Source organism: Vidua chalybeata, chromosome 8 (genome assembly GCF_026979565.1).
Source record: "Vidua chalybeata isolate OUT-0048 chromosome 8, bVidCha1 merged haplotype, whole genome shotgun sequence".
NCBI lineage: Eukaryota > Metazoa > Chordata > Aves > Passeriformes > Viduidae > Vidua > Vidua chalybeata.
Window position 1 is genome coordinate 28,563,190 of NC_071537.1, and position 19,173 is coordinate 28,582,362.

Consider the following 19,173-nt stretch of genomic DNA (forward strand, 5'->3'; position numbering starts at 1 on the left):
GCTAGAATTATTCTCAAGAGCAATCCCTTCCAGTGTTCCCTGTGTATGGCTTTTGCCTATGCTTATGTTAAAGACCTTTGGATAATATTTTTCCTTTTGCCAGGCTTCCTTGATACCTGAGTTGATGTTTTATGCTACTTATTTCTTGGTCTTTTTGAAAAGAACCTCATAATACTTCTGTACCTCTTTAGTAAAAGCTTGCTTTCCTGTGCTTTCCAGTCTAACTTGGCTGCTGCCATAGCAATCTAATAATTATCTAATTATCAGATGACACGTGAAGATTTTTTTTTTTTGGTCCAAAAAACTGGCTGTGGTTTTGGTTTTATTCACTGTCAAGCCCTGAGAGTGACATTATGCTATTTGATTATAAAAGGTATCATAAAATTGCTAAGTGGACCATGTCAGCTCAGCCTCAACGGATCTGGATGTGTGCATTAATTATGTTGGTTAATTATGGTTCTCCAAAGAACACCAATTTCCAGGTAACAGGGCAAATAGCAAGGTGTGAAAGTAGACTTGCTCTTCCTCTTTGGTTCACTGACATTCCTTCCACATTACTAAGCTTTCCATGTCACTTAAAAAGTGAGTGTTTTGGCAAAAGCTTTATGAAAGCATGAAACACATGGGCAGTATTTATAAAAAATGAGATTTTGCAAGTGCAACATGTTGAGAGATGTTACACAATGCTTAGCCCGTAGTGGTTTTTATGAATAGTGGTAATGTCATTCTGTGTTTGGTGATAAAGAATTGGTTTTGTATTTGTTACTGGAAAAGGAGCTGATTTTTGACGTAATGCAGAAAAAAAAAATGACATAAACTTCTACGGAAAAGATTCAAATTGAGTAACGCTGAGCAAAAATGGTAAAACAGTCCTGAAAGCAGCATTGCATTAAATCAGCTGCACTAACATCTTGCTACTTAAGGCTCTTTTTGTTTGCAAAAATACAGTATTTCTTCAGCTAGAGCCCCCACGCAGGAACTGGAGTCAGAAGTGGGCCAGCTATTAGTTTCTTACTTGTTATTGTTTGTTTTTCTAGATTTTGGCAGAAATTGCGCATTCTTTGTTTTAATTTTTCACTTCCCCACACTTGACATTTTATATCCTTTAAGTTTACAAGTTTATTTCCAGTTTATTTTTCATGAAGTTAAAGGGTTTTGTATTGTATCAGCTCTTCTAAGCAGGACTTTCCTGGGTCTTGAACATTAAAAAAGGGAATTTAATATCAGAAATAGTCAAGGTTTCTAGATAAATGAGTTGTGTAACTCAGAATTACAGTTGTCTAACCACATAACAATGCGTTCTTGTTTACTTGTGGTCATTAATTTAGCTTAAGCATTTCCTGCCCTGTACCACAAGGTTGTGGAAATGCAGCTTTGTAGAGTTTTCCTGACTTATATATTTCTTGTAAACAGCAGTTGTAGAAATAGCTTTGAGTCCATAAAAATACAAATTAGATAGCAGGGGGCCAGATGCAGGTCTTTGAGATTGTACACTGTAGTCAGTGATTTGCTTGTGCTTGAGAAGAAAGGAATCTCAGGATTTGAGGAACATATTTTGGGCCTGTTTGTGTAGGCAACAGAACTTCAGCTCTCCACTTCCTGCCTGGTCCTTAAACGCCTCGCTGGGTTTCATAAGGTTTGAATAAAAGGTTCAGCAGCCCACAAAGGCTGGCTTTCAAGTCTTGGGGCACACACTCCCAAGTGATGTTTATTTAGGGTTAGTCTGATGCCCACAGCAGTGTTGGGATAGGTTTGAGCAGTCCAGGCCTCTGCTGGGGGTTTCACCCCTCTGTGGAGTTGCTTCCTGAGTGCTGAAAAGTGCAAATGAAGATTCCTCTCACCTCCCAAGGGTAGCAGTTCAAAGGTGTTGCCAGGACTTTGCAGACCCTCGGGAGAGTTTCAGCTGCCCTATGGCAGGACCTTGCCTCTAGGAGGTGGCAATCACAAGGAATCCAGTGGTTAATGCAGCTGGATTTCTAAAGACTCATCTCTTTAGAGCCTTCGGGTGGAGGGCGCTTTGCATTTCTATACATCTCCCCTGTAGCCAGAAGACATAGCTTAGAAACCAAGAAAAATTAATTTGAGCATGTTAATTTATATGAAATCATGGCCCAAAAATGCATACAGGGTTTGATGGCTGAGCTATAAAGTTGTTGATAATCTTTATCCTTATAAGATGTTAATTTCTTTTTATTTAAGTACTGCAAAATTTGCATCCTTGACTAATTTTGTTTTCTTGATAAAAGTCCAAACTTGGGAGGAGTGTGAAAAGGGCTAACAGCCCTCAGTGCTTTAAGGTGAAGGGGCAGTTAAAACTTCTCTCCATGTGTAGCCTTTAGTGACGTGTGCTTCCAGCATGTCTGTGTTCAATTTCAGAAAGAGCTTTGGGGTCTTTGAGGGACAAATCTCAGTAGCATCGGGGTATTTGAATAAATATCACTGTATGTCCTGCCAGATAAGATTCTGGTTTGGGCTTATTTTAACCTTTAGGTGACTGACTTGTGGTCTCTTTCCTTTGACTCTGTCATACACAGCCTGAGCTCAGTTTTGTAACACTTGTGCCATCGTGCTTTGGAGTGTAGAGCACTTCTCAATGAAACAGTCATGAATCTGTGACTTTGCTGCTTGCTGGTGTAACTTGAAATTCCACTTGTCTATGCCACCTTACCTGTGGTTTGGCAAGAATGCTCAGGTTTTCTGGAAGAGTATATAGCAAACTAAATACAGTATCAGCATGATTTATCCTCCTGTGGTTCAGCTCCTCTTCCACTGTAGAGAAAATTGTTGTAGGTTTTCTGTAGTTATTGAAAATTAATGAGAAATGGATGGTGAAAGAGTGTAATTATTGTGTATCTGAATTCCACAAGGATTTGCTACGATTCAGCAAACTTTTCCTAGAAGATTATTTAGTTTGAAAAACTCACCGGTAATAAAAAGAAATGCAACCAGTAGAAGTGCAGAATTTCTTGTGGAGTTGAATCTTTTTGCCCAGAAGGGGCTTTCTGCTGGTGCCAGCTTAGAGCAGTGTTTTTCTGGGTACATACATCTGCTAAGTCTCAGTCCAGAACTGTTCATATCTGTAGTGCTGCCTCAGTGAAAAAGCAGGTAGGATATCCCAGGTGGAGTAATTTCACGTAGGAGATTAAAACTAACATAATTGGTTTAATTTATTTTTGTTTAACACCCTAAAATCAGAATGCTCTCGCTTGTCATAAGGTAGCTGTCCTCTTTTTTGCTAAACAGTCCACAATTCTAAATTGAAAGCTAATGAATTCTTAACACCTTATGCAGTCTACATCTCCTAATGTGGTATGATTGGAGCTGGTATGGATGCCAAACTTGTGGCCAAATTTTATTAGTGTAATGTAAACCAGTGAAGGCTTTTATCTTACTGTAAACTGTGTCTAGAAATCCTAATTATACAGCTTAACATTCTTAGTTGTGTATGTTTTTGTTTACATGCATGCACGTAAATGGAATAATTTTATGCTTTGGCAGCTGTATGTAGCAGTAGTGCTTTTTAATATGAGAACTCTTCATAAGAAAAATTCATGTAGATGATGAAAATGTGGACATAAAACCAGCTGTGAAAATAGAACTTGTTCACCTTTACCAGAAGGGTCTAGACTTCTGTTGTGCTTTGATCTTCTTACCTAAATAATTACTTCATTTCCTTAGTTTCTTAAAAGCAGAAAGATCTTGATATTGTGAGTAAACTTGAGTTTGGCAAAGTAACTTATATCACTGTATTTTTGTGCTGATACACAATTTGCATTTCTTGCCTGGCAATTGCATGGAAAAAATGGGTGACAAGTTGGTGAACATTTTGTTGTGGTGATACACAGCTCTAGACTGGATGGATGGGTGAATTTGCTTCCTCTGCTTCCACCCTTTGGGGGGATCCATCCCACTCTCTCTTGACAAATCTGCTTTGTAATTTCCTCAGTGATGTTACTTGAACAAATTGTTTTGGTTCTTGGGTCAAACTGATGAACTTGCCTTATTCAAATGTTATGTAGATTATGATTCAAGAATAAACTGGCACCCTTTTTTCCTGTCTCTAAAGCTATGAATTGAGACATAGGCTGTATTCCTGAAATGGGGTTGTGTGTGATTTTTACCTTTATCTTCTTTTTTCTTTTTAATTAACTGAATGCATCAGTGCCTTGCCCCAGTGCTTATGCCTGCACTTACTTACATTTGTTTATTTTATGCTTTTCTTCTTGGCTTTTTAAACTTTTTGTCCTTTGCTACTTTATACTGGTTTATAGCTCAGTTATCCTTCTCATGAAGTGTTTAACTGGGCTTACATTTTTCTGTATGTATATTTAAACTGGTGTTTTTCATTTAGAGGGAGCAAAAGATGCAAAAGAGATCCAATTTACTTTTTGCAAATACTCAAGGTAACAGCTGCTGTCAAGTGGGCACTGTCAGTTGTCTAACATATTACAAGTTTAGTGTACAAGAGTGACTCAGTTTTACCATGAAGTGAAAATTGATGGTTCTAAAGTGAGCAGCCCTCTGCTAGAATTCCTCTACTGCCACATGCCTTAGAATCTGGAATTAAAATATAGCAAGAAGCCTGAACTGGATTTTTATCTGGGGAAGAATTTACATCTAAGGCGATCAGTATATTTTGAAACTGATGAATGCAAAATAGAAGACAGCAGACATTCAAAATTCTCAGGTTAAGGGAAAAGGAGATGCCAAGCAGCCTGGGTGTGTGGATTTGCCAAGTGTTACCTACCAGCTGTATGGATGTGCAGGAACAGGAGAACAGATGTCTAGGAAAGGGTTCACAACATGTGTCATTTAAAAACTGAGGCTGTTGGGTCTTTTCTTCTGATAGAGACAGAAATTAAAAGCGAGTGGGTTTTGGATGGAAAAATGAAACTTGTTTTGTTCTCCAAATATTCCAATTTCATCCCGGAAGCCGGAGAGCGTGGGGTTGGTTGAATTTTAGAAAAGCAGGAGACTTTGTAATTCCAGATAATGGGAGTTTTTTGTCCCTGTCAAATGTATTCCAGAATCTTGTTCAGCATAATGGGCCCAGATACAGGCAGTGTTTCCTTACTGTTGGAAAAGGCCTTGGAGCTCAGTGTTTAACCTGCATTGCAACAGACTTAAACTGGTTTCCTGTATAAAGCTTTGTTTTTGACTTAATCTTGGCTTCTCTCCTTTAACTCCACATCTGTGAATGACTCATAACAAGCAGGACCATCAGAAAAATATTGTGGACATTTTTATCCAAATCTGTAGGGTTTTTGTTTCTAATTTTTTTACAGGCTTGCTGCATTCTCCCCTCCCATGCAGTGAATCATGCAGTGTCTGTGCTCATACCTGACAGGTGGTTGTGTTTTGAGGGAAAGTTGAATGCTAAACAAATAGAAAGAATATCCCCAGCCATCAATCTGCTGAGAGCAGAGCTTTTGTATTTGGCAGGTCTCCTCTGTCACCCCCGGGGCACTGCTGATATTATGATTTTCTTTCCTCCTGTAAACAGCAAGTCCTGTTAAATGGATACTCTGGCTTGGGGCAGAGTTGGATCTGTCAGGCACTGGCAGCAAGGGAGGTTCTGCCTCCTGAGGCACTCAAAGGCTTTTTCTTTTTTGAGCTGTCTCATCCAGAGACTCAAGGCAGTCCTACTGCAGAGGTTTTTAGAAAAATGCCAAGCTTTACATGTCTTATTTCTCCTGCCCTTCCATGAATGCTTTGGCCCATTTCCAGATGTGTGAGAGCACAGGGGCAGCTCAGTCAACTGTCTTGTCCCTTGTGGAGTGTTTACAGTGGCCACACTGAAGGGAAAGGGCAAAATGCTACACCCTGTGTCCTTGTCTTCCATATTTTTATTTTCAATACTTTCCTAGGGAACCACAGCTCCCGCATTTAGTGCAGGTTATATGCATGGCAGCTCATGCACTAATAATAATGGGGGTGTCAACTGAGGCAGGCAAGGTGGAAGAGGGCTGGAATGGCTTCATCCTGTCACAGTGTTGTGGTCTCTTCCCATGTGTCAGAGAGGAAGCCTAGAGTAGAGGACAAGTGAGTTGCTGGCATAAATATTCGTAATTTTTATTGCTGTGCAGAGAAGTATTTTATAACAGCAGTATGGTATGATATGGTGAACTGGTGAGGTTTTCCTGCAGCTGCTAGAGCTGCCCATCTCCAGGTGTCTCCTCCAAAACTGCCTCTCTTTGGGTAACAGGTCAAGGGGGTTGATAACATCTAAGCTGTGTTTGAAGTGGGAGAGTGCTCTCATGGCTGGCTGCACACTGCTGCTGTCAGTTTTTCACTACAAAGGATTTAGAACACATTATTACAATGTGAATTTTTTTTTCTGGCCTGCCTATCATTTTGGCTACAGAGTTCCAAATTTCCTGGAAAATTGAAATGCTGAAGGTCCTGTTTGAAGGTAGAGAGGCAATTAACTAACTCCTTGATGAAAATAATAGAAGCTAAACCGCATCACCTTTCCTTTCCATATCTCACTATAGGTGATGCTTTTTGGATGTGACTGATTCCCCTTTGCATCTTTCAAGGAGCTGCCTGGCAAAGAGGGAAGGAAGACTGCGGTCACAGATGCTTAATTTTTGTATATATAGGCAGCAAAGAGGCTTTATAAACATGAAAGTCATAGAATTGTTCTCTTCCCTTTTTATTACTGCCTCCAGTAGTATTTCAAATATGTTTTTCTCAGAACTGGGGCAGCTGTAGTGCTTAAATGTACTTAATGTAAGGTTTCAATCAGGTTTTACTCATGCTCATAGCAATGGGTCTTAACAAAGCGGTCTCATAATTCACTTTTTGATAGGCTCACTTGTAAAAAAAGTGATTATCAGTAGCACAGATGGAAATTTCCTGTCTTAAGAGGACCTATTAATAGGGTGTTCAACTTGGCTGTTATTTAGGTATCAAAAAGCCATCTTCATCCATTGATTAAAATGGAAGAAAAATGTAGCTTGTAATTTAAAATTGGAGGATTATAGTGGAATTATTTGATGAAAAATCAATAAGTCTTTCTTCCTTGGAATTCTCATCTTCTTTCTTAGAACCTGGCAGCTGGGTACACTGTTTGCATGGATATTCTCCTTTCACAGTACCATTAAAGTGGTTACAAACTTGAAGTGGAAAACTTGTGTTCATTAGAGTCCTTACACTTTCAGGAAATCCTACGTGAAGTTGTGCTTTGTTTGGTTTTGTTCTTCTTGTTGACTTCAGTTGAATTTTATTAGTTAAGCAATTTCCAAGAAGCCCTCTGCTGATCCCAGAAGCAGAGTCATTGATTTACTCCCTGTCAGTCATGGGAATGAAGACTTCAGCGGGGCTTTGAAAATCTGTTTGGAAGCATCAGCTGGCATATCTTCTGTAGGAAACAGCAGAAGTCCTTGGGTGATGGGTCCTTCATCTGAAGGGTGATGTAGGAGACTTCCAGGAATATTTTACCCAGTTAGAGAGACGATGGAGCATTTGTGGCGCTAACAGTGAACAAGTGGCAGCCAGTAGAGCAATTTTAATCAGGTAATACAGTGCTGACAGCTACTCAGTTTCCCTGGCTTTGTTCTGGAGTGGCTGGCAGGAAGCAGAGCAGTCACTTCATTATCTTCATTAAACTCCTGAATCCCGTGCCACTCACTCGCTGTGCTCCTCATCCCACCAGGCAGCTGTGGGGAGGAGCTGCACCCCGTGTGCCTTGGAAAGGAGAGATTTCCACCAAGGAAAAAGGGGCTCCCCAGCAGCCCCAGCTTCACAGCCTGCCTTCAAGCTGTGACTTGTCTCTAAAAATAAATAAACAAGCTGTCTTATTTCTGTGCAGAGTCTTGGCAAGAGAGCTTTTTCCCTAGGGATAAATTTGTTTTGCAAAATGAGAAAAATCTGTTAGTTAACTTAAATTTACAGTTGTTATGTATTAAGTTATTGGTTTTAGGTAGAGTTTTGTAGTTATGCAACTCGAAAAATACTGATGGTGGAATGGACAAGGCAAGTTGCTTTCAGTATAACCCAATTATTTTTCCCTTTTTTTCTCCTTTCTATTTGTTTTCCCCCTTATATTTCAGTCACCAAATCTGTCAGGTCCCTACAAATACTGTGAGGAAATCTCTAGGAATATTTGTTGAAAATCAGTGTCTTTTTGGTCCTCAGAGTACGTGTGTTGGTTGTTTTTCCTTGCATTTTTTCCTGGCAAAGTATGCAGAGCTAGTGGAAGCAAGTGTAGTTTATTTTAAGCTTTCTCTTTTTCTCTGTGTTGCTGTTCCCTTTATTAATCACAAATGATGGATGGGTGAAGCTTCCTGAGTTTTGGCTGTAGAGCTGGTTTTTGTTTTTTGCCAACAATCCTAATTTTAGTATCAATGATTTAATTTTAATATAGTATTCAGGGGAGTTGAAAAGTTAATATTCTTATAAGTGAATATGACTAATATTAAGGGGAGAATGAAGGTGATGGATATGTCACCTGTCTGTGTTTACAGTCATATTCTGATGATGCTGGCCTTGATCCAGGGAGCCTCCTCCAGCTGGCAAAGGGTCCAGAAAGAGCCCGTGGACCCTGGATGGCCAAGGGGGCTCATTGATCCTGTATTTCAGCAGCAGGGTAGAAGCAGCCCAGACTCAGCCTGCTTTGTTCCCAGCACTGGTTTGGTCTGTCAGATGCTGGAGCACAGCTGTGGATAGCGCAGCAGTTGTGTATTGTGTTCCTGCTAAGAGGAGGAGATACACTGGAACCCACCCAAAACTGTCCAGATATTTGACAGGCTACTTATTGTCATTTACTGAGCATGCTGAAATTCTTCCAGCTCTTCCTTGGCTGCCCTAACAGAGGAAGAATGCTCCTTTATAAACATTTTAAGTTTGTTTCATGGATGGTTTTGTTTGGACTTATACAATTTTTTATCTGACTTCTTAATAAAGGTAACACTTTCACCCTCAGTCCAAGAGTAATTTTGACACAAAATATGTGGATTGTGGATAGTTTCTGTAATATACAAGATACCATGTAGGTCCTGTCATTACTTTTTTTATCAGCATGCTGTATGGACAGGTATGTTTTGCTTTTTTCTCTTTTGTTGAATGTTCCAGTAATTTCTCAAGAATTTTGGAGCTTTTCTCCCTTTGCTCGGTCTCCTTTGCTGGTACCATCAGTTGACTCTCACCTGTCTATAGTGAGCATCCTCAAAACCTGAAGATTGCTCTGTTTATAAGTTTAAGAAAATTGGTCTGGTTTTCATTCATCAACTCTGGAAAACTCCATGAAGCCACGTAAGATTCCGAAGTACTGTGATTGCTGTGTGTAACAGGTTATTTTATGAAATTTATTATAATTAATAAAGCCAAAAGAATACATAACCTTATTGAAAAGCCAGTTAACAGTCTCAAATATTTAGATTTTTTGTGCAGATTTCTTGCTTGTTTAAACCTTGTTACTTTTCTTGCCAGACTGTGTATTTTAGTTGAGTTGTCTCAGACTTCTTAGTTCCTAAGCTGAAAACTGGAAGTGAGACTGGCTTTGCAATTACAAGAAAAATGGAAAGTTGTTTTGTTTGGATTTCAGCAAATTCAATTTAAGGTCAGATTTTTTTCTTTAACAATGTATGCTCTATCTTTCTATTCCTAAAGGCATATTTTCAGCAATTTGGCTTAACTCTGTGGTCATGGGGGTGGAATTCTTTATCTTGGCTTGATATAAGCAAGCTTTCAGAGCGTGTGTGGGTTAGTGTCTGACTTGGTGCACAGGAAAACACAATCTCTTTATCAGGTGGTTTCTGGTTCAATGAAAGAAGTTTTTGGTTGGGTTTTTTTGTGTATGACAGCAGCTTGGTAACTCTAGGAAATAACTCAGGCTTTCAATAAATAACTGTCCATTCCATTTTAAAAGTTAGGAGTTAATAAAAGTCAACACTGTTATGTAGCTAGCATGTTTCCATGGCAGTTTGAGAAAAAACTCAGACCTAAATAACATGAGGATACTCTTGACATAAATGTTACGAAATCTTTCGAATTCAGTGGAAAAGAAAGGTAAAGGAGAATTGAGCACTTACCTTTGGGTGTATTATTCTACAGATTCTTGAACTCCTGTTAATTTGTTTTGATACAATGAAAATAAGATCTAGTTATCTGTTGTGTTAAAGAGTATTTTGATGCAAGGAATGATTTTTTTTTTCATCACAGCTGAGACCCAAGGAGCAGAACATGCTTTTTTGTTCTCTTAAAAACATAGTCTTTGAATGCAGACAGAGGAGGAAGTTTGGACATTAATCAGTGTAAAGGCAAAGTCACCAACTCAGTCACACTCAGTTACCCTGGGTATTTGATAACTTCAAGAGTTTGGAAAATAAGACACAAAACTCATGTGTGAGATCAGCAAAGTTACAGTAATTCATTAAAGACTCGACTTAATCAGTGTTTCTTGGGTTCCCTTCCTGTGAAATATGACCTGTATTGTAATAACTTTTTTAATAACTAAAATAACATTTGAAGTGAAAGCTCAAATTCATTTTTTCCATGTGAACCTAGAAATTACAATTGGGCCTTTTTATGATTTGGTGATTAAGTAGACAAATGGTGCACTTCTTGGGTACCATAACAGTTAACACCTGTTTCAACTGTTTCATATTTGTATTGGATGGAACCTCAGCAATCCAATATGTCTTGAAAAGCAAAAATCTAATTTAAAATATTTTATGGTATGGAAGAAATTACAATAAACAGAGTATAGCTTAAAATATAAAATGCTTGTTATGCACATTTACATAGGTTTCATCTGTATTTCTGAAACCAATGTAGCCACCTTGTGTAAAAGTAATCCTAGTTTTTGGAGGGTTGGTTAAGTGATTATTCAGTACCATAAAGTAAATACTGTTTTCTAAGAAAACAGTATTTCCTGAGTTGGAAGAATTGAAACAGTTTGTCAGCCAGAAGTCAGGTACAACTGCATTAATTAGCATTTGGTTTGTGATTTCTCTCAAACCTGCGCTGGGGAGAGGGAGCACTGGCAGAAGGGTGGAGTGGTTTCCTATGGCATGTGCCAGGCAGTAATGTCACTTCTTTGTTGTTTGTTACTGGTGTGGTATTTTGAATTCAGCAATTTCAGAAAATGTGAAACTTTGTTCATTAAAATCTGAAAGCTTATTTCAAATTTAGTAGAGATGGGCTCTGTTGTACCTTGCATGCAGCACAGGTACAGCACTGCTGGCCCCCTCAGCCTCCCACAAAAGGCTTGTTGTCTGTGCTGTTTGGGAACTTGTAAACTTCCTGCTTTTTTGAATAAAGCTTGGTTTGGAAATCTAATTATTATTATTAAGATTACAAAAATAGTTTGCCAGAGTGCATTGTCAGATGTAAATATCATGAGCTTCTTGATATTTCAAAGCTGACGTTTATTTTGAGACTTGGGGTTAATACTCTCAAGATTTGTTTAGAAAATAAGATCTTGGGATGTGATGACCTAGGAGATTTTTTTTCCTAAACACGAATTCAAGTTTGCTTTTATCTCAGTTTATCTGATTTGAGGTAAACCTCATTGCCTTACTAAATTGCATCTGCCTGTAGAGAACACTGTAAGTGATTTGCATTTTAATGGCTTCTGCATAAATTTCATAACTCTGGAATGCTTCTCTTGTTCATTTCCTTGCAAAAGATGCTGGGTTTGTCTTGCTGTAACAAAATCTGTTTAGCTTTTCAATTATAAGAGAAATGGGTAAATTTGCCCTTGGTTTTGGCTATTCCTACTCTTTCAGAATGCAGACTGCCTTTACCTATTTTAGAGAGCTTCAAGATAATTTATAGAGAGAGAAAGGCTTCAAGATAATTTCACATGACTCATAAACATGTCTGACACATATTGGAAGCTTTCTTAAACATAGGTACTTAGTTTGGGTAAATGTAAATTTACCTACACGTAAATGTAGGTAATGGTGGGTAGCATCACAAAATTCATAAACTGTAGAATTTAAATTTCTTTAGCCTTAATTACTCCTCATAAAAACCAGAGGATATTTAGGAAGTATAATGAAAAAGTAGATAATTGGTACAAAGAGCTATATTATATGAGGAGGGAGGGAAAAGGGAGACAATAGCTAGAAAATAGCTAACCTCAATAGAAGCATAATACATTGATTTATGTCGTTTGTCTTCAAGTTTTTGGGCTTTTTTTCTCTTTTATAGTGAACTATAGCATTCTTAGTGTAACAAAATATTTTAAGCCACAATTCTAAGCATCTTTTCTTTATTAATTCAATGCATAATGGAGATGCTAATGAGTAGATCACCTTAACATAGAAAAATGAGGTATGATCACAGGCATACCTCTTCCTGGATTAAATAGTGCTGCATCTTGTATGTGAAGTGACAAAATCCCGACAGATTGCAGCATCTCTTAACATGTGAAGAAGTATTCTAAGGTACAGACCTTCAACTTCAGTGTCTTTCCAAAAACCACCATGCAGTCTGCCCTGCCTTTTCACAGCTATCACAGGACCTGACAAATGGGTTATCATAAAGCATCTTATGTGCTGAAAAGCTCTAATGAAAGACCCTATCTTTATAATATGTTGTAACAACTAAGCCTACTAGTTACTAACTAAAGGTTTTTATTAAGTGCCATTTGCTGCAACTTTCCTATTGTGTCTACTGTTGTGGGTTTTCTTCTGTGAACCTATTTTGGGATGTTTTCATTCCCTCTTCTTTCCCACTTTGTCCGTGCTTGTTGGATTCTATCTGTTGTGCCATCAGTTGTTGGTGGGGCCAAGCTGTAAATCAGGTCACCAGAATGATTCATATTAAAAATAAACCTACAATAAAAAGCTTGGAATCCACTTTGTCAGCATTCTACTTAATGCCCTGCAGAGCATCACTGCTATTATCTTAAGCCATCTCTTGTTTGTATTCAGTTTGGAAATTATGCATTTGCAGCTGGAACAAAATCTGTCTATTCTCAAAACTGCAGCTTCAGCCACACATCTGTCACGTTCTCATCTCCAATTTATCTTGTTCCCTCTGATTAAAGGCATGTTGGTCCCATGTTCCACTTGAAATAGAGTGGTGGTGCTCCTCACTTCCCAAAAGCATTTCCTATCTATTCCTGAGTTAATGGAAAACATGCCAAGCAGCGTGCACCTATCAAGGGGCTGCTTCAAGGAAGTTGTGTTTTTCTGCTCATATCAGTAGCTTGTAAATCTGGAAAAAAAACCTCCTCCAGTTGTTTTCTCTGCTTCCAGAAAACCTTGTTCTGGTGAAATATAGACCAGTTTGCTCTTCTCATGCAGGGTTTTGAAGGTGGGGAGGGCTTTTTTTTTTCTCAGACTTGTGGAACTGGGGAGTCTGGAATTGCTCTGCAGCAAGATGAATGCTTGACAGGCTTCATTTGCTGCCTCTCTTCTGGCTGCACTGGAGTTGAATCATGAACTTCTGAACTGTATTAGATAAAACTTGCTGGTGAGCTCTTCTCTGTGGTATTTAAGTGTAGTTATTGAGATTTTGAGAAGCTTATTTCAAATGTAGTGGCACTTCTTCCTCTGGGGTAGAAGTCATCTCGTGCCTCCAGCCTGTATTTGCATTTGCTATGATGTTGCATTAGCTCTGTTCCTTAAGAGTTTGGAATTGGTTTTGTAATTGGAGGAGTTGGGCAGAACCAAGTACTTGAAACATAGCTTTGCAGCCAGGGTGGTGGGGTGAGCTCGAGGGGCCTGTTTTGTACATGAGAAGTACAAAGTTGTTTCAGTAATCCTGTACCGTTCAGGAAACTCTTTTCCACACTTGGAGTTCTTTTTGAAGGCATCCCTTTCTCCAGGGAAAAGAAAATTATCCTCTTTGTAATCAGTTTGAGCTACTGTGTTTTGAACTGGTTGCTAGTTCAACACAGATAAACTACAACACAAGCTATGTGCAAACAGTTGTATCATTTTAAGTGTGATAATTTGCATTAACTAAACTTGCAGTTATGGGTTTGAATACAAGTGGAAGATAATCCAGGTCGTGGTCTTGAGATCACTGAGTAATGTGATACTTGATACAGCAAGTCTTGTGCTCTCCTCGCTTTCTTTTGATCCTGCTGTTGGTAGAATTGCAGGGCAGAGTATGCAGTGTGACTAAATGGTTACACTTAGACCATGTGTATTTTGTAACTAAAATATCTATCAGTGTGTTAGAGTTTGAGTACCCAAATAGGAAGGGTTCAGACTCTGTCCTTGGCAAGTGACTTGTAGAAGGTTAATCTGGGTATTACTCAGCTGTTGACAAATGTTTATTGCATGAGAAAAAATACCCAGAATTGTTATTTTACAGTAGCGTGTACTCACAGAGAATTTCTATATGTAAGCCTGCAAATTGTCTCCTGTGTATTTAGTAATCAGATCCCACTTTTGTTTTACAGCTGCTGCAGAGGGCAAAGGGAAAAGTGGGGAAGACTTTTTTCAGAAGGTAAGAAAGATAGTTCTATAGCAGTACCTGACTAGAGAAAAAAAAAATATACCAAGTACTCATGCATGTGATCAACTAATTAAACTTCTTGTGCACTTTCCACTGTATTGATCAAATTTTTTAAAATTTTGTCATTTAAAGTGTCTCCTTGCTACCAGCAATGCATGGAATGAGATGAGAAACAGGTTCTTTGGTATATGCTCCTCTCATCCATGCACTGAAAAAATTTGCTAGTTTTACCAATTCTTTAACTGAAGATGTTAAAATATGCATGATGAACATTTGTTATGCTTAATTGTTAACCCAGAAGATGTTGTGAGGTGGTCTGAAGGATCTTGTCTGTGGATAAATGCTGCATCCTCTTATTAAAACACTGACTTGCAACTTACTGTGATACTGTTGAAAGCATAAATATTTGGTTGAGAAATGCAATGGGCTTTTAAGAAAGAAATGCACAATCCACAAAATGATTCAACAAAGTTTGTGGTTGGACAGAGGCACGGAAGGACTGGAAAAAGGAGTCCTGCAGCAACTAAACTACAAAGACAAACATGGTCAAGAGTAATGACTTGCAAATTATTTTCACAAAGCAGCATAGTATTGTTTTTTTTTTTTATTTTTGTTTATTTTTTTTCAAGAATAGTGTGAAGAACATTGAGTAATGTTAATGAAAATCTGCATGCTGCAGGCTAATAAAAATGATGAGCTGTTTTGTCTTTAGTACAGAGAAGAGAGTGCAAACTTTGCTGTATGCTGAAATGCCTTGGCACTCCTTCTTGACTTGTTGTCCACTGAAGTAATTTGCTGTATTTTGCTATAATTTTAAGTGGTTGTTCCAGAAAGGAAGATGTGAAAGTTTGTTTTACCCTGCATGTGACTGTGGGATGCCTTGATAAAGGCTGGTGAGGAGGAGTATATATGCTGCCAAAATGTTTGGATTTTCAGATTTATGTTGCTCTTAACTGACAGTGAGAGTTATTTTTCCAAATGTGGTGCTTAACTGTCTGATATTAGTGTCCACAGAGGACAATGTGTCAACAGTGCCTCCTTAGGATTTTATCAAAATTCTCTGAGTTTTTTTACTTACGGAAACAAAGCTAAGCCATAGTAGCCTATGCTATATTCTCCATATTATTCATTTTACCAGTGTTTTTTCTCTCTCAGATAAATCTACTCATAATTCTTAAAGATGTGGATAAAATATTTCTTCTTGAGTGGCTTATCTGTTTGACATGTGTATTTGATTACTTGATTATTTACTGTAGGTATGATGTACCTTACAGTTATATAGTCATTAGTGTAATAGTAGAAAATACTGTGTTGAATTAAATAGGAAAGCAAAATATGCTAAACTTCAAGTGTGTCAATGAGTGCACTCCTTATCCACACTGATGATACAGTGGCTGTCCTGGCATTTAATCTTGTCATATTTCTGCATAATTATTACCTAGGCAGAGTGTGGCTGCTGCAGTAGGTTAAAGCTGCTTCATTTTAACTGGCATTCTTCTGAAAATATCATCAACTCCACAGTGTAGATTTCTGAAGTTTCTGAGCACATACACACAATACTACAGCAAATAAAACCAGATGGAAACTCTCTCCTTTGAGTTCTCTTTTGTTGGAAGAAATCTTTGGACGGTTGCTCATAGCTTACTCACCGTCTCTGTCTGTGCAATTTCCTCTAATCAGAGTTAGTTTTTCTCTCTCATGTGAAATGAATAAGACGGTATGTGGAGATAAAATGAAGACTCATTTCATGGGTTTCAGGTTGGTGCAGTGAGGAAGAAAGTGATTTGTGGCATTAGAAATACTTTGCAACCTAAGGCAGCAGGACACTTTCAGAAACTCAGTGTGAACTCGAAGCTGCAGCAAAGGCATTTTTTAAAGCAGTTCAGATAATGAGACTTGAGGACATTATTGGCAGGATTTTGAGTGGAACAGGGTGGGAGAAGTTCAACCTTGAAAGGCCACACGTAGCACTTGAGGGCATTATTTGCATAAATAATGCCATGTTTGGTGTATTCTGATGAACTGCCCTCAATGTGCTGAGATTGGCTGTTGGCTGGAAGTGGTGTGTGAGGTGGAAGAAGTTTTCATAGGAGTGCTGAAATGAAAAATGACAAGGCAAAAGTTCAAGAAGGTGATTCTGTATGTCAAGGCATGCAGACCAAGAGGGGAGGAGAGAGGGGGCTGTGCCTGGGGGGTTGGCAGAGACTCAGCCTGCATTGTTAAGCTGTAGAGAGGCTTTTAAAGAAAGTTAATACAAGGGTTTGGTGCTAAGCAGTCTTTTGCTGGTCTTCAAACATGTGAGAAAGCAGTATTACTTGGATTTTCATAACCAAGCAGAATCCCAGTGGATGTGAACCGTTCCTACCAACTTTCAACTTCGAGTTTAATAACAGTTTACATGTTAAAATGCATTATTTCACTGAGCATTTTAGCAGAAACAGGCACATGTAATGCAGTTGCTTGTGGAGTTACCAAATAACCCCCAATTCTTGGTGAAATTCAGGTAATATTTCTATCCTGTCATGGCAAGAAGATCAGGTGAAGAAGCACCCCTTGCTCTGGTCCTGAATTCAAGTGAAAAGTAGATAAACGTCTTCTTGTAGTGTCATTTTTAAAAGTCTGAAGACTTTATCATACTTTCTTCTAATATTTCTAAGTTGTAGCACTGCTTCAGATGAGGGAAAACCTAGCATCATTTTTCAAAACCACTGGGAGCTACTAATAATTTAGCAAGAAATAAGTAAATAATGGCATCATTTTCTCTGTAGAGCTCTCGGATCTGCAGTTCAGTAACAGGTAATCCTAAATAAACATGGATGGCTCTGCTGTTGTGTTACATACTATTTATGTAAAAGATCCTTGTGGACCTTGCTCTCTAAATTGTTTTTCTTATTTATTCTGTGAGAGAAATACATAATATGAACTTATTACATGTTCTTGATCCAAAGCCCATTTTCAGTTGATGGTGGATTTTTTCCACCAAGTTCCACAACATCTGGTTCATGCCTCAAAGGAAGCAAGGCCCTTTCCCCAACAAAGCCAGGACATTGTTCCAGGGAACAGATAATTTATGTAGCCCTCTAGAGAGGTGTGGCACTCTTATATAAAATGTAAGAAGGTGGTGATTCTCTGTCCTGAAGAGTTCATAATCCAAAACAGGTGAGGGTCAGCCCTGCAGGGAGGAATTGCGTGCATGATTTTGGTTTGCTTTTAGCTCTGTCATCATCAAGCTGGTTTCTTTTCTTCTTTAAAAACACTTGGGAATCTTATTGCTGATGGTAATCTTTCATTCTGAAACTTCTCTGGACAGGAGTGTATCTTCTCAAGGGCCTGTGAGCAGTAGGGTGGGTGATAGGTGAAGACTCTGGCTTTAGTGGAATTTGGGAGGAGTCCTTGGGCTCACATGGGACCACACGTGCAGAAGGTGGTGACTGGAAATGATGCACTTGTGGTGCTCTGCACAGGTCACATCCAAGCTCTTTATTTCAGTATTATTCAGTGTATATATGTTAGTCATGAGCTTTGGGATTATGCCTGGAGGGGCTCCTCAGCTCTGGCTTTCCTGGCTTTTAGAGTTCATTTGCAGGGCTTGGTTTTGTGGGCAGCACAAAATACTACCAGCCAGCATTAACTTGTGTGTTTTACTGGTCCTGAGTGTTTGACATTCTTTTATGTTTTGGGCTTCTTCTGTACCCTTTTTTAAGCAAACAGAAGTGGTGTTTGCATGCGTTTGCCCAGTTGCAGATACTCGGGGGTTTTTAAGGTATCTCTGGATTTAGGTAAAAAATGTATTTAAATGCTTGTGTTTCTCTTGACTGCAGACTCTGTTATTCCCTGAGAGAGACATAAGTGTGCTTGGAGTTGTCAAGTTGCAACTGGGCAAATGTTTCATGTGTGTACCAAAATCCAAATTATTAGGAGCTTAGGAGTGTAAAGGAAGACTAATAGTTTCTTTTAATTTTCCTTCCTGTGCTTACATGTAGCATGTTTAAACTGTAGCTTCTAATTTTATTAAATAATTAGCACTGTAGAAGTTACTGAGGCCATTTTGGAAGCATGATGTGGTGAAACCATCCTTTAAAAACAGGTGATCTTTCAGTCCAGGTGTTTGGAAACAGTAGTAGCAAGAGGCTAAAAAAGAAAACAAATAAACGAATGCTCAACCAAAGCCAAAAAATAAATCACCTGTGACTATTTGAGGATGTGAAAAATAACTATATCTAACTGCATCTTTAATCATATTTCTGTTAAAGTCCTCCATGCAGTAGTTATTAATGATTATGCACTTTTATTTATTTAGGAGGCTCTGGCAGCAAAGGCAGCAAGGAATCTTCCTCAAGCCCTGTTTGCTTATCTAAGACAGTAAAAGAGCTTGGTTTGCAACATCCTGTGTTTTCTCTTGTAGCTCTGAAAAATATTTTTTATGTTGGTCTGGGACAAACCTTCTAACTTCTACAATATTCTTATATATTAATACAGTGTTGATGTATGCATTTTGTAAGTATAGGTAGTATATTCTGATACAAATAAATTTAATTTTGTGTTTGCAGTGGGTCAGGCTGGAAGTGGATCAGTCTCACTTTTTAATCTCTGAACCTGAAGCATATCTAGAGCTTCAAATGCAAGTGGCTTAGGGCATTTTCAGGCATTAAAAATATTAATCATTGACCTGAGACTAAGATGTCTCAAGCTAATTATTATCCATGTTCAGGACTAACTTCTGAAGGGCTTTTTGTGTGTCTTCAGCCATGA

At 38.5% G+C, this 19,173-nt stretch overlaps 1 protein-coding gene across 2 annotated transcripts in view; it reads left to right on the top strand.

Moving 5' to 3' along the window:
• The window catches only part of BICC1 (BicC family RNA binding protein 1), a 90,525-nt gene that overhangs the window by 18,681 nt on the left and 52,671 nt on the right, over positions 1 to 19,173 (top strand). For both annotated transcript variants that reach the window (XM_053948759.1, XM_053948762.1), the window contains exon 2: positions 14,366 to 14,412. In XM_053948759.1, coding sequence (XP_053804734.1) covers positions 14,366 to 14,412 — 47 coding nt within the window. The remainder of the gene's footprint in view (positions 1 to 14,365; positions 14,413 to 19,173) is intronic.